This window comes from Saccopteryx leptura, chromosome 3 (assembly GCF_036850995.1).
Source record: "Saccopteryx leptura isolate mSacLep1 chromosome 3, mSacLep1_pri_phased_curated, whole genome shotgun sequence".
NCBI classification, from domain to species: Eukaryota; Metazoa; Chordata; class Mammalia; order Chiroptera; family Emballonuridae; genus Saccopteryx; species Saccopteryx leptura.
Window position 1 is genome coordinate 290381632 of NC_089505.1, and position 13645 is coordinate 290395276.

Below are 13645 nucleotides of genomic sequence, written 5' to 3' on the forward strand. Positions count from 1 at the left end.
GTTTTAACCTATTCCACAATGCCTGAAAATAACAATTATAGTATTTAAATAATATTGAGCTTTTCACCCCACTCCTCAGTCAGTTTGTTTTCTGGCAATCAGAAAATGAATGAAACCGAATTAAGAATTGAGCTATTTCACCTGACTTGTGATGGTTGTACAGTGGATAGTGTCAACCTGGAACGCTGAGGTCGCTGGTTCAAAACGCTGGCCTTGCCCAGTGAAGGCACATACGAGAAGCAACAACTATGAGTTGATGCTTCCTGCTCTTCTCTCTCTCTCTCCTCTCTCTAAAAAGAAATCAATAAATAAAATCTTAAAAAAATATTTTTAAAAGATATGAGTTTTTTTAGAATTGAGAGATTTAATCACTGTTCACTGCTCTTTGATTCTCTTATAAAACTTTCATAAGCTTACTAGTTTGCTTATACTATATTAAAAAGTATAAACTTTACTAAAATTTAAGATATATTAAAACACATTGATATGCTAATATCTTATATCAATATGTTTATAAGTAATTTTTAAGTTATGAAGTACCATATAAACACAAAATAGTATTGATATTATTGTTATTATCTCTCTGGACAGTTTATTCGTGTCAAATTATTGAGCAAGAAATTCTTCAAGCTATAGATTTGTTTATAGGGAAATAGAACTTCCAAGGATGCTTGTTTTGTTACCTGATAAAGTTAAGGCGTGTCTGTGACCTGGAACCCTAAGCCTGATATAGATAGCATCTTCCAAACTAGCATTCCATAGAAGATTGTTCTAGGAAATACTGTTAATGACTGACTATATGTCAGAAATAAAGGTTCATGATGAATAAGTTGCATAGAATATCCCCTTTTAGGAGATCTATAATGTGCTTTGGCCAATTGAAGGCTCTTAGAATTACTGCAGTACAGAAATCTGTTTCACCTTGTTTAACCCATCATTTCCAGTACTTAATACAGCCCAGCATGCTATTTTCCCAGCACATCTATTAATATCCTGCAGAACAATGTTCTTTTAGAACACCAATTTGGGAACTGCTGGTCTAAAGTAATTACTTCTTCCAGTTAAATAAATAGTCATTTTCTCAGACCATTTGTTTCTTACATAATTCTCTCCAGCTAATGAAATCACTTTGGATTTTCCCCAAATATGTACCCATTAGATAGGCTTCCTCCAAGTGAGAGAAGTACCTCAGCTTTTCCATTTACCTTCTAGACTTTTGTAGGATGTACCCAATTGTATACTTATTTTTTTATTCACAAGTTTTATGGCCTAGAGTTGTTTCTTTTCTCTCTGTTATTGCACTGATCTGAAGTAACTATTAACATGTTTTTTTCAAAGTGTGTGTATGTGTATCTTAGTGGCAGAGCATTTAAAAGCACAGTAAATACACATGTACCTGTGCATACATATATGTACATGTGCATATTTAGTGTAGGTGGGAAATAGTTGATTTATGTTAGGAATTACCAGCCTTTTAACAAATAAACATGAGGAATGATCTTACTAAACGTGCAATACTAAAACTTGTTAGTAATCAATAAAATGTTTGTATTACCTTTAAGGGCTATGCAATGTGTTTATGTAGAAATACGATATCACGTTTTTTTCCATTTTTCTCTAGTTGATACACCAGAATCGGCAGGCTATCTTGAACCAGTTTGCAGCAAATGCTCCTGTTGGTATCAATATGAGATCAGGCATGCAACAGCAAATGACACCTCAGGTAATGGGAGGAAACCTGACATTGTTAGTACTTTTCTAACCCGAGCTGTGTTTCCTAAAGTGTTGACTTGAGTGTCTTTGAAATGGCTGGTGAGCTGATCTTTTAATGATGTTTATAAGTGCTCTCTTCTAGAATGAATTTATAATGAACTTGTGATATCCATTACTGATATTTGATCAAAAGCCGAGGGCTCTTTGTTTTGTTTTATTGTTATTGTTGTCACTGCTATTAGATACCAGCTAAGTTGAAAACTTTTATTGCTGTACTGAATAATGCTAGTAATAAGAAGCCTCAGATATTAGACTGTGTGAATGGTACCTGAAACCTGATCCAAACCCCATCACAGTGCTGAGTTATCTCAGCTATCTTGTGTTCTCAGCTCAGTCTGAGCATCAGACTAAGCATTTTCTATTTTCTATTTATTGGAATGATACTTGTTCACGAACCCAGAGTCATTGGAACTTGAACCCTTTGATAGTATGAACGTTCATGTACATACTCGTGCCTCCTGACCATCCAGAGTATGATCGTACATGTGTAAGGCAACATTAAAAAAAGGCAAATGTATGTTCTTCTTGTTTCCATAAATTGGTTATCAAACAAACCTGATTTTAAGTTAATAAAACTGTAATTGGAACTAATTTCATTTTTTGAAAACTCACTTCCGAGGGTCAGCAAGCATGAAAGAAACTCACTACTCAAAGGGTTAAACATGAAAATAACTGGTAGCCTTCTAAGTGTTATCCAGTTCTCACTCCCTACTTAACTTCCACATGTAGTTTAATATTTTTGTTTCAACCACTTCTTTATGTTTGCTTAACCAAATTGACACAGAAATTTGGGAGGTGAAGGATTTTAGAGAAAGTTCAAATAAAACTCTTGTTTTCCCCATAAAATGGACCTAGATGGATTTGGGGCAAATACAGAAAGCAGACACTAGCCAAAAGGATAAATAATGGCAGAAACTGCTGGTAAGCAGCAGGTACTGCATCATCATGGATGTAGACTTGGGTTTCTTTGTCTTATAAATCGCAGTGGTTAGCTCATGCAAGGGTAATTAGGTAATAAGGAAATAAGACCTTGTTTTGGAATTTACATAAAGATGATTTCTGTCAGAAAGGCATATGTCACAGTTTCTTCTAAATTGGACTATATCTAGTTGGCAAGTTTAATTTTAATGGAGCCATATGCTTTAATCAGCTCCTCAATCTGAATTGCTATTTTCTGAGGAAGACTTTATTGACAGGCCATATTGCTTTGCAAATTAGACCAAAAAGTCATTTCAACTTAATTTTACCTTCTTTCTTTATTCATACTATGATAGCTATTAAATGCCTTGTTGTACTGCAACAATGATATAAAATATCTGGTTCCATTTATTTGTTTATTATTTTATTTAATTTATTATTTTCTTTTTAAGTGATAATTTATTTGTCATTGGATCCTGGATTTCTGATTTTTCCTTTTTTAATGGTAGTTATAGATTTTTATAATTGTAAGATGATACATGTTCATTATAGATAATTTAGAAAATACTGAAAAGCATATAGGAGGAAAATTAAAATCACCTATAATCACATTTTATTCATTTAAGTAAAGCAGATAAATGATTTCAGTGAGAAAAGGAAGAAACTTTAAATGTTTTGGAAATTGAAAAGAAAATGTCATTTAACCTAATGTCAGATGAGATAGAAGTCATAAGAACATTTTCTTTCTCTTCTTTATGGTTTTCGGTTTCGTGTTTCTTTTAACAGTTTTTTATGACCTATAATATCAATGTATTATAATACTAATTGTATACTCATTGTAATACTAATCAATGTATACTCTCTTTGACTTTTCTCAGTTCTGTATGACTTTTTGAGAATTTGCAATTAACCCACTTTAATGGTCATGATATTGTTTTAGCATTTCTCAACTACCTTTAATCTATAAAATGTACATAATTCATTTTCTCTCTTGTGATTAAGTGGGTTTTGTTCTTTTTGGTTTTATGTTTCTTTGTACACTGATAATTTTGTTGCCCCCAGTACAAAGCTTTATCCTGTAAGATTTCCAAGCTAGGTAGAGATTGTAATACTATTAATAAGTGAGGAATTTGTCCTCGTTTGCAGCCACCCCTGAATGCCCAAATGTTGGCACAGCGTCAGCGGGAGTTGTACAGCCAGCAGCACCGACAGAGGCAGCTAATACAGCAGCAAAGAGCCATGCTCATGAGGCAGCAAAGCTTTGGGAACAACCTCCCTCCCTCATCTGGACTGCCAGTTCAAATGGGGAACCCCCGTCTTCCTCAGGGTGCTCCGCAGCAATTCCCCTACCCACCAAACTATGGTACAAATCCAGGAACCCCGCCCGCTTCTACCAGCCCATTCTCACAACTGGCAGCAAATCCTGAGGCAGCCTTGGCCAACCGCAACAGCATGGTGAACAGAGGCATGGCAGGAAACATGGGAGGACAGTTCGGCACTGGAATCAATCCTCAGATGCAGCAGAATGTCTTCCAGTATCCAGGATCAGGTATGAGGATCACAGCCTTGTTGTTTTTATAAGTACTAAGCACAGTTCTCTCTTCATGTGTGTTTCAGTCTGATGACACTAAAGAAGTGGGCTACAGAAGAAAGGCACACAGGAGTCAGGAGGTCCAGGCTCCAACTCACCCTTTGCCACTAAATACTTGAATGGTTTGAGGCTTACATCTCTCTTTGATAGCTAAGATTATTCAATTGGAGGCTCTATAAGGACCTGTCTTCAAAGCATATTCTCTTATTTTCTTACTTTCTCTCGTGGATCCCTATAAGAATTTAATGAAAGTCTGTTTCAGACAATGGGTTTAAATAAGTACATTAACTCAAAATTTGGATGTACTGGTTTTTTATATTATGTTGGAAATTCTGATAGTTTATATAAGGATAATCAAGCTTTGCCTGACCAGTGGATAGAGCGTCGGACTGGGATGCCGAGGACCCAGGTTCGAGACCCCAGGTCGCCAGCTTGAGCGCAGGCTCATCTGGTTTGAGCAAAAGCTCACCAGCTTGGACCCAAGGTCGCTGACTCGAGCAAGGGGCTACTTGGTCTGCTGAAGGCCCGTGATCTAGGCACATATGAGAAAGCAATCTATGAACAACTAAGGTGTCACAAGGTGCAACGAAAAACTAATGATTGATGCTTCTCATCTCTCCATCCCTGTCTATCCCTCTCTCTGACTCTCTCTCTGTCTCTGTAAAAAAAAAAATTTAAATTTAAATTAAAAAAAAAAAGGATAATCAAGCTTCACAACGTATCTCAGACTTCTCATTGGTGTCTCTTAGCCGCTTAGGTTGTAAGCTATTCCTGCAATATTAGGCTACTTTCTAGATTCCAAAAGGTTCTTTCTTTTTGACTCTTTCGTTTTCACTGTCTCTTTTCCAGTCCTTGTCCTAGGTGATGATGTCTTTATTTTTACTTCTATCACTTTGAGATTCTAATAGGTAGTAGCAATAAAACATTTGATTAATCCACTGTGTTTAATCAAATTTTGATACAAAATTAATGGCAAATTCCTGAAAAAATTGAAATAAATTCTTTGGTTTTATAAATGAAAGGAAAAGTAAATTTTAAGACTGCTTAAACATGAATATTAACAATAAGGCTTTTGTTTGACTTGAATAAGATTGTGAAGTTACGTAGAGATCTTTGACATGACAGTATGCTTATCAACTCTGACAACCAAATTAATTTAGACTTTTTATTCTTATAGCAATAAGTGCTGAAATCCTTTGACTATTAAATTAAGTGTCTGGGGAGACTTGTATCAGAGAGCACTTGAATTCTCTAAGACATTTAAATCAAAATTATGCCACATCAATTCCTTTGTCTTTAAGACAATGAAGTCATCTTTGGCTGGCTGTGTCTCTGACACTATCTGTTTAAGCAACGAAAGGATTCCTAATCTATATTTGTGTTATAAGATTGTCTGCACAGGAGTGGCCTTCCAGAGAGTTTTATTTCTTATAACTTCTGCATGCAGAGAATTTGGCAAGGCTTTTGCACTTGACTCTAGCTGGCAGAAGTACTTTCTCCAATATTAAAAGACTTTTATTGTTGTCTCTTTTACCCATTTTTCTTCTAAAATGGTAATGTAGCCAAAACAACAAATAGATTCTTGACCTTTGTGATATTGATTGCAGACCCTTAAATCAAAAAACTAACTACAAGGAAGCCAAGCATCAATGAATTTGCCAAGGATTTTGTTTCTCTTAAAATATAGTACTTCTGTCAATTCTCAGTCATGCTCTTTGACACCTCTTTGGAAAGCTAAGAAAGGAGAGCGTCTTATCCTGCTTCAGTTCCTTGACAAACCATCTGAGAAGGCAGGGCTTCAAAGGCCCAGTTCTCCTGAAGTGGACAAAATTTCCCTCAGGGTTGTGGGTCTAGTCTTTGAACTCTGGGGTGTCAATATATAGAACACAGTGATTGAGGTAATGAGAGGGTGGGTCTTCCTTCTTCACCAGGCATTTTCGCTGGATGAGTTAGTTGCCACCCACTCTAGGGCTGTGTCTGGTACCCAGATTTTTCTTCTGGCCCAACTTTTGACCAATAAAAAATACTACTCTCAAAATAAGAATTTTTCTTTGATAAAGCCAGCATTCATACTACAAACAAAACACAGAAACTAGATACAGTGGAGAGAGTAGTAGTTTCATTGAGTTGCAAGCTGAAATTAAATGGTAGAACTTTCAGTTCTTCCGTAAACTGCTTTAAAATAATAGGGGGAAGTTGTTAGTTTTTCTGGATAGTATAAGAACACTTAGAGGTGAAATGGTTATCGTTTCTTCTGCTGTTCTGCTAAAAACTTGCTCCGGTATAATCAGCAGCCTAGGAGAAGTCTTCAAGACCAGGTTCTGCATTAGTATAAATTCAAGTTCTGGAAAAATGCAAACCTTTTCAAAGTAAGCCCCCCCCCCCCCAATAAAAAAAAACTCCACCACGTGTTTTTGTAAATAAAGTTTTATTGGAACACAGCCGTGCTCATTAGTTTATATATTGTCTGTGGCTGGTTTCATACAACAGAACTGAGTAGTAGTTACAGAAACCTCACTGCCTACAAAACCGAAAATATTTACTATCGGCTGGCTCTTTGCAGAAAAAGTTGGTCAATTCCTGTGTTAATTGATAATGGTAAAACCAAAAGATGAATATGTTAACTTTACTCTAGTTCTTTGCTTTGGCATCTTTCAGCTTAATATAAGCCCCAACTACCTGAAGGAGCCTGTAGGTAGTAGTAATAGCAGAGTATACTTCCTTTTATTTCTGAAAACAGAAAAATTTTCAGCCTATTATTCCATGAGTATACTAAAAAAGAATTAGACTTCTAAAATTTATTTTATACTAAGGCAATGTTCTAAGTAAATATGGCGATTACTTTTTAACAATTTTGTACCCACTTTGTGAATTGCTTGAAGCCCATCCAGAGCCCCCTCTTCTGTGAAGTACACAGTAAATGTGCTACCCCACCCACTCCTTAGTGATCTCATCACCTTCTGTGGCTTCAGTGGCCTCTTCATGCCTGCGGCTGTGTTCTCTATCTCTAAGTCCGATCTCTCAGCTTGCATATAGCTGCCTGCTGGACAGACATACTTCAGTTTTCCACCCACACCGCAAGCTCAACTTTTCCAAAGTCAGACTCACTTGCTTCACTTCCCCTTCCCTCCATGTCTCAATAGTCAGTTACATCAAACTTCTTAAGTTCCAAGAAAGAGTACATACCTTGCTCTCTTTGAATTCCGGGCTTTTGTACCTCTTGTATCTGTCTAAAATATTTTCTCTTCACCTGGGTCAGTCCTGTTTTTTTTCCTCTCAGAGGTATTTCCTCTAGGAAGCCTTCCCTGACACTCCGATCAGAAGCACTCACCACCTTGTCTTCCAGCCACTTGTTAATAACCTAGCTGTCTTTCTTTTTAAACAGCAAGTTCTTTAAGTGAGCAAAGTGTGATTTTTTTCATCTCTGTTTCTCAAGTGCTTGGCATAGTGGTCAGAGTTGGGGAGAGCAAGTAGATGCTAATCAATCTTTGAAGAAGTAAATGAATGGAAGGATGAGTCTTAATTCTAGTTGCTGCTACCAAATAACTGTGATGCTGTTGATGGTCCAGCAGGGAGAATTAGCATAGTCTAGGCAAAGACGGAATTGTAGACATTTTAACTAGAAGGTTGGTTCAAAGAATCTAAGGTCTAATGTAGTGCCAGCACTGGGACTAGAACTCTGTCTACTTCTCCAGTTCATTATTGACAGGCTAGTTATTTCTACTAAAACTAGGTCATCTGATAAGACATGGGCAGTTAAAATGTGAGATAAAGCCAGAGAGAAATGTCAAAAACCATGACAGTGTACTTGGAGTCTCTTATTTATTTTTACTTTGACCGCACAGAGTAATATCCAGAATGTGATAAGTATCTTTTCCCCTTGACATATATTTTTTCTGAAAGAAATTATTTTATCATAAATAAGGTTAAAACCACATTAGGAACAGACAAGTGTTTAAGATCACAACCAAAATAGTTGAAATGTAAAGTGTAGAATTAATGCAAAGACAATCAACATATGAAAATAGTTAACATATGGGGGAAAACCCACTCTGTAGAGTCATAAATGGAAAGAAATTTTTTTCTCTAAGTAAAAATTATTTACCAGAGATTAAATTACATATGAAGGGAGGAACAGTATGTAGCTTTATTTATATAATCTTTACCTGAAAAAGATAAACAGTAAAAGAAAAAAACACTTTATAAAGTATATAGTTGGCTTAACTTTCACAGAAAATTTGAAATTGTAGCCTATAAAAAAAAGTGAATAAATTATATCTCTGACCAGATTAACCAACCAAAAAAAAAAGAGGAAAGTCACTGTATTAACAGAATATTATACAGGCAAATAATTATGTTTACAGAGAGACACTAAGGACATAAAAATATGCATGTGATATAATGATAAGGGAAAGAAGCAACAAAATTATTCAAGATTTTGTAAAGGAAGACTTGAAAGAATTATACTAAATTATAGCTAATCAAATTATAACATTCTTTTTTCCTGCCACTCAAAAGTATTTAATTCTGAAATTTGTCAGGAAAAAAGGAATACAAAGTGCTAACATAACAGAAAATCTTTAAAAATCCATTTTTACTTTTTAAAATTATTATATAGACTTCCACTTTCGGCCAAGATGGAGTAACATGGACCAGATTTATTCTCTTACCTGGAACAAACTAAAAATTATTAAACTGTACATTAAACAAAGTACAGTTCTCTAAATTGTGTGTGCCGGGAGGAGGAATCCAGCAGGAGCAAGTGGTTTTCCTGAGTTGTGACAGTGGAGCTCGGCACAGTACCAGAGAAGAGAAAGCCACACAGAGAGAGCTACAGAGGGATATGCAGAGGATCCCACTTAGGTCTTCAGCGGCACGCGCGTGCATGTGTGTGTGTGTGTGTGTGTCCATGCAAACCAAGGCCAGGAAGATCACCTGAAAAAATTAGTGGGAACAGTCTTTGAAGTTCACATAGAGCCAATTCCTCTTCCCACCAGCCAGAACAGAAAACTCATAATCATGGGGTGTCAAGCAGAATACTCAGAAGGGTTTTGCCTCAGTAATAAGCAAGACTGAACTCTGTCTGCTCTTGTCTCTTTAGGCACAAGACCCAAAAGAATTAAACTGTTTTCATGTAACCTAACCATGACCCTGACAAATGTAAAATAATATTTAAAGGAGTTTTGAAAATTGAACATCTAACAAGGTAAAATTCATAGTATATAGAGTCATTTTTTAAATTACCAGGCAAGCAAAGAAGCAGGAAAATACAACCAATAAGGAGGAGAAAAATCAATCTATCAAAACCATGAAGAAATTACACAGGTGATAGAAATAGTAGACAAGGATATTAAGACAATTATAAGTTCTACATTCTGTATATGTGCTGCTGAAGTGAGCTCATCTACATTTATTCTGTATATTCAGTAAGTTAGAGGAAAGTTTGAACATGTTAAGTGAAGTTATGGAAGATATTTTAAAACTCCAAAATCAAATTTCTGGAAATGGAAACTATAATGTCTGAGATAAAAAATATACTAGATGGGATAAGAAGTTGATTAGATATTACAAAAGAAGTTAGTGAACTTGAAGATGCAACAGTGGAAATTAGAGAAAAAAAATAAGACTGACAAGATGGTAATTCACTCCCAACTGATCTTTTAATTCAATGCAAACCCCATAAAAAAAAAAGCATACTTCTTTGAGAAATTGACAAGCTTCTAAAATTTATATGGAAATGCAAAGGAGTGGCCAAGACAATTTTGACAAGGAAGAACAATATTGGATGGCTACCAGTATCAAAAATTTCCGTAAAGTGGCCTGACCTGTGGTGGCGACCTGGAACACTGAGGTCGCCGGTTCGAAACCTTGGGCTTGCCTGGTCAAGGCACATATGGGAGTTGATGCTTCCTGCTCCTCCCCCTTCTCTCTCTCTCTCTCACTCCTCTCTCTCTAAAAAATCAATAAATAAAATATTTTTAAAAATTTCCGTAAAGTTAGCAGTCAATACAATGTGGTATTAATATAGACATGCAGATCACTGCAACAGAATGATTGACTTTGTGGTCAATTGATTTAAAATAGTTAAATCGATAACTATCCTGAATAAAAAGGAACGAACTATTGATAACTGCTACAGAAAGGTTGAACCTCAAAAGTTGTATGCTAAGTGAAAGAAGTCCAGCACAAAACACCTCATATGATTACATTTAAATGTAATTTTCAAAAAGGGCTGCTCTGTTAAGATGAAAAGCAGAGCAGCGGTTGCCTGAGGCTAGAGGTGTGGAGCAGGGATTGACTACACACAGGCACAGTGAATACGGAACTGATGAGAATGTGTAAACAGGACACTGGAGATGGTTGCATAACTCAGTAAATTTATTTAAAAGCATTGAGTTGTTCCTGACCAGTGGTTGCACAGTGGGTAGAGCATCTGTGTGGAACATTGAGGTCCCAGGTTTGAAACCACAAGGTCACTGACTTGAGAGTGGGCTCACCAGCTTGAGCATGGGGTCACTGGCTTGAACATGGGATCATAGACATGACTCCATGGTCACTGGCTTGAGCCCAAGGCTGCTGGCTTGAGCAAGGGGTCACTGGCTCAGCTGGAGTCGCTGGTCAAGGCACAGATGAGAAAGTAATCAATGAACTACTAAGATGTCACAACAAAGAATTGATGCTTCTTATCTCTCTCCCTTCCTGTCTCTCTCTCCCCACCTCCTTCCCTCTCTTTTCTTCTCTTTATCTCTCTCTCTCTTTCCCTTTCTCTCTCAAAAAAACAAAAGAACATTGGGTTGAGCAGTTCAGTGAGTGAATTTGATGCTATGTAGGTTACATCTCAACAAAGCAAAACAAAAAATGGAGAGGACGAAAAGCCCAGAGATGACTGAGGAGGAGTGGCCAACAAAAGTAATTTTTCACCTGGCCGGTTGGCTCAGCGGTAGAGCGTCGGCCTGGCGTGCGGGAGACCCGGGTTCGATTCCCGGCCAGGGCACATAGGAGAAGCGCCCATTTGCTTCTCCACCCCCCCCCCTCCTTCCTCTCTGTCTCTCTCTTCCCCTCCCGCAGCCAAGGCTCCATTGGAGCAAAGATGGCCCGGGCGCTGGGGATGGCTCCTTGGCCTCTGCCCCAGGCGCTAGAGTGGCTCTGGTCACGGCAGAGCAACGCCCCGGAGGGGCAGAGCATCGCCCCCTCGTGGGCAGAGCATCGCCCCTGGTGGGCGTGCCGGGTGGATCCCAGTCGGGCGCATGCGGGAGTCTGTCTGACTGTCTCTCCCTGTTTCCAACTTCAGAAAAATACAAAAAAAAAAAAATGTAATTTTTCATTTCATACATGGCTTTTCCTTTCTCTCTTTCATTTTTTAACTTGTCTTTATTACACAAGTGATCTGTCACTTATGTTCATATATGTTCTTTACACTTAAAAATTTATGTAAGCAAACAGAACAGGAAAAACATCACATGTAATTCTGGTACACGAATCAACATCTTAGAATAGAAAACATTCTTCCAAACTTATTTTATGTTTATTTATCTGTTTATAGTAAAATTTCCTACTTTATTTTTAAGAGAAATTTTTTTCCTCTACTTTGTTGTTTAGGATGTTTCTGAAGATCCTTGTGGTTTAATAAATTTATAGTATATTCACCTAAATTAATTTATGTCAATTTGTAGGAATGGTTCCCCAAGGTGAGGCCAACTTTGCTTCATCCCTGAGCCCTGGGAGCTCCATGGTGCCGATGCAAATCCCTCCTCCTCAGACCTCTCTGCTTCAGCAGACTTCACCTGCTTCTGGGTACCAGTCACCGGACATGAAGGCCTGGCAGCAAGGAGCAATGGGAAACAACAAGTAAGAGGCGGTTTTTATATCCGAGCATCCCCGCTACTCTGCAGCACATAAGAGCAGCCTTTCCTTCACTATCTAAATAGAGGATTATTGGATACTGCAATTTGCAAATTCAAGAAACTGGTTTTTATGTTACTAGCAAAGAAAACTGATGACTTTTAAATCCTTTAAGTGATTTTTAGAGCAAATTTGTGTGTTTACAGTAGAGAAACGTGGTCTAGTGGCCCCCAGTGTTTTGTCCCACCCCCAGCACACCTAAGGAATATGACTCATTACAATAAGGAACAGAACTTCCCTGGAACAGACGTAGAAGTGTGCACTTATGAAAAGGTCTCTTTTTATAAAAATACTGAAATGTCTTAAAAATCTAAAGCAAGAATGGCAAAATGTTAGGATTCAGTAGAGCTGAATTCAGACAGATTTCTCTCTTCTTAGTATTGTTTAAAGATTCCATTTGAACAACAAAGGGTTCAAGGCTTCTCAGGTCATTCTACCTTCCCCAGATTTCTGAATCTAGATTTCCAGTGGCCTCATCTTGTTCGTTTTGCTTAGAATTATCTCCCTAAAGTCATACCCCCACCCAATCCTGGCTGCTGAACTTTTCACACATCATTTAAATTTTTTAAGGGTTTTAATTTGGTTGTGTCTTGGTTCTAAATGACAGGGAAGCCATTTGATCTGACAACATAATAAGTAAGGCAGTTAAAGTTGAAAACTCAAGTTCACTGGAAGGTGAAAGAGGAAGACTTCTTGTTAGAGAACTATGCAGCTCTAAGTGAGGACTGCATGTAAAAAACTCCCAGTGGGACCTGTGTATAAATTAAATAAAAAATGAAACTGTATAACACGCAAGAAGAACTTAGTCTCCTAATGTGTTCTAATCCCAACTTCCTAAATCCACTTTAGACTTCACGGTCCATCATTGTAATTACTCCCTATGGGCACTCTCAGCTCCCTCGGCCTGCCCTCCCTCTTCTGCACCTGTACCTAGCAAAGTGCTCCTGGTAAAATGCACCTTAAACCCTTGCTCCATATCTACACTTTGGCATTTAAATATGAAAAACACCACAGTCATGCTGATGGGTCTGTTCCCCTTGTCAGTGAAATTTGTTATAAACTATATACTCTGTCACTTCCTCGTCTTCCATTCTTTGTTGGACCAGTCAGACTTTTCATCCCTGCCACTCCACCAAAGATATTCTTGTTGAGGTTATTAATGCCTTCCTCAGTGCCAAATGCAATGATCCTCAGTAGCGCTTGACATAGTTGAGCATTTATCATTCTTGACACCCTTTCTGTATTTGCTTCTGGAACAGCCTTCTCTCTTGAGAAAGGTGACTTTCCCATTCTCTCAGTTTCCTCACCTCTCTGACCTCCATTTGAGAGTCTCAGAGCTCCTTCTAGGACCTCTTCCCCATATCTACTCCACTGGTATATCATCCAGTCTTATTGCCATCCACGCCCATCTCTATGCTACGACTCCCAAGTACACATTTCCAGCCCAGACTCCTATCCTCA

At 37.7% G+C, this 13645-nt stretch overlaps 1 protein-coding gene across 7 annotated transcripts in view; it reads left to right on the forward strand.

The window, feature by feature from the left end:
- NCOA1 (nuclear receptor coactivator 1) overlaps positions 1-13645 on the forward strand; it is a 192877-nt gene that overhangs the window by 164423 nt on the left and 14809 nt on the right. For all 7 annotated transcript variants that reach the window (XM_066378753.1, XM_066378752.1, XM_066378750.1 and 4 more), the window contains 3 exons: positions 1622-1723; positions 3838-4240; positions 11956-12130. In XM_066378753.1, coding sequence (XP_066234850.1) covers positions 1622-1723; positions 3838-4240; positions 11956-12130 — 680 coding nt within the window. The remainder of the gene's footprint in view (positions 1-1621; positions 1724-3837; positions 4241-11955; positions 12131-13645) is intronic.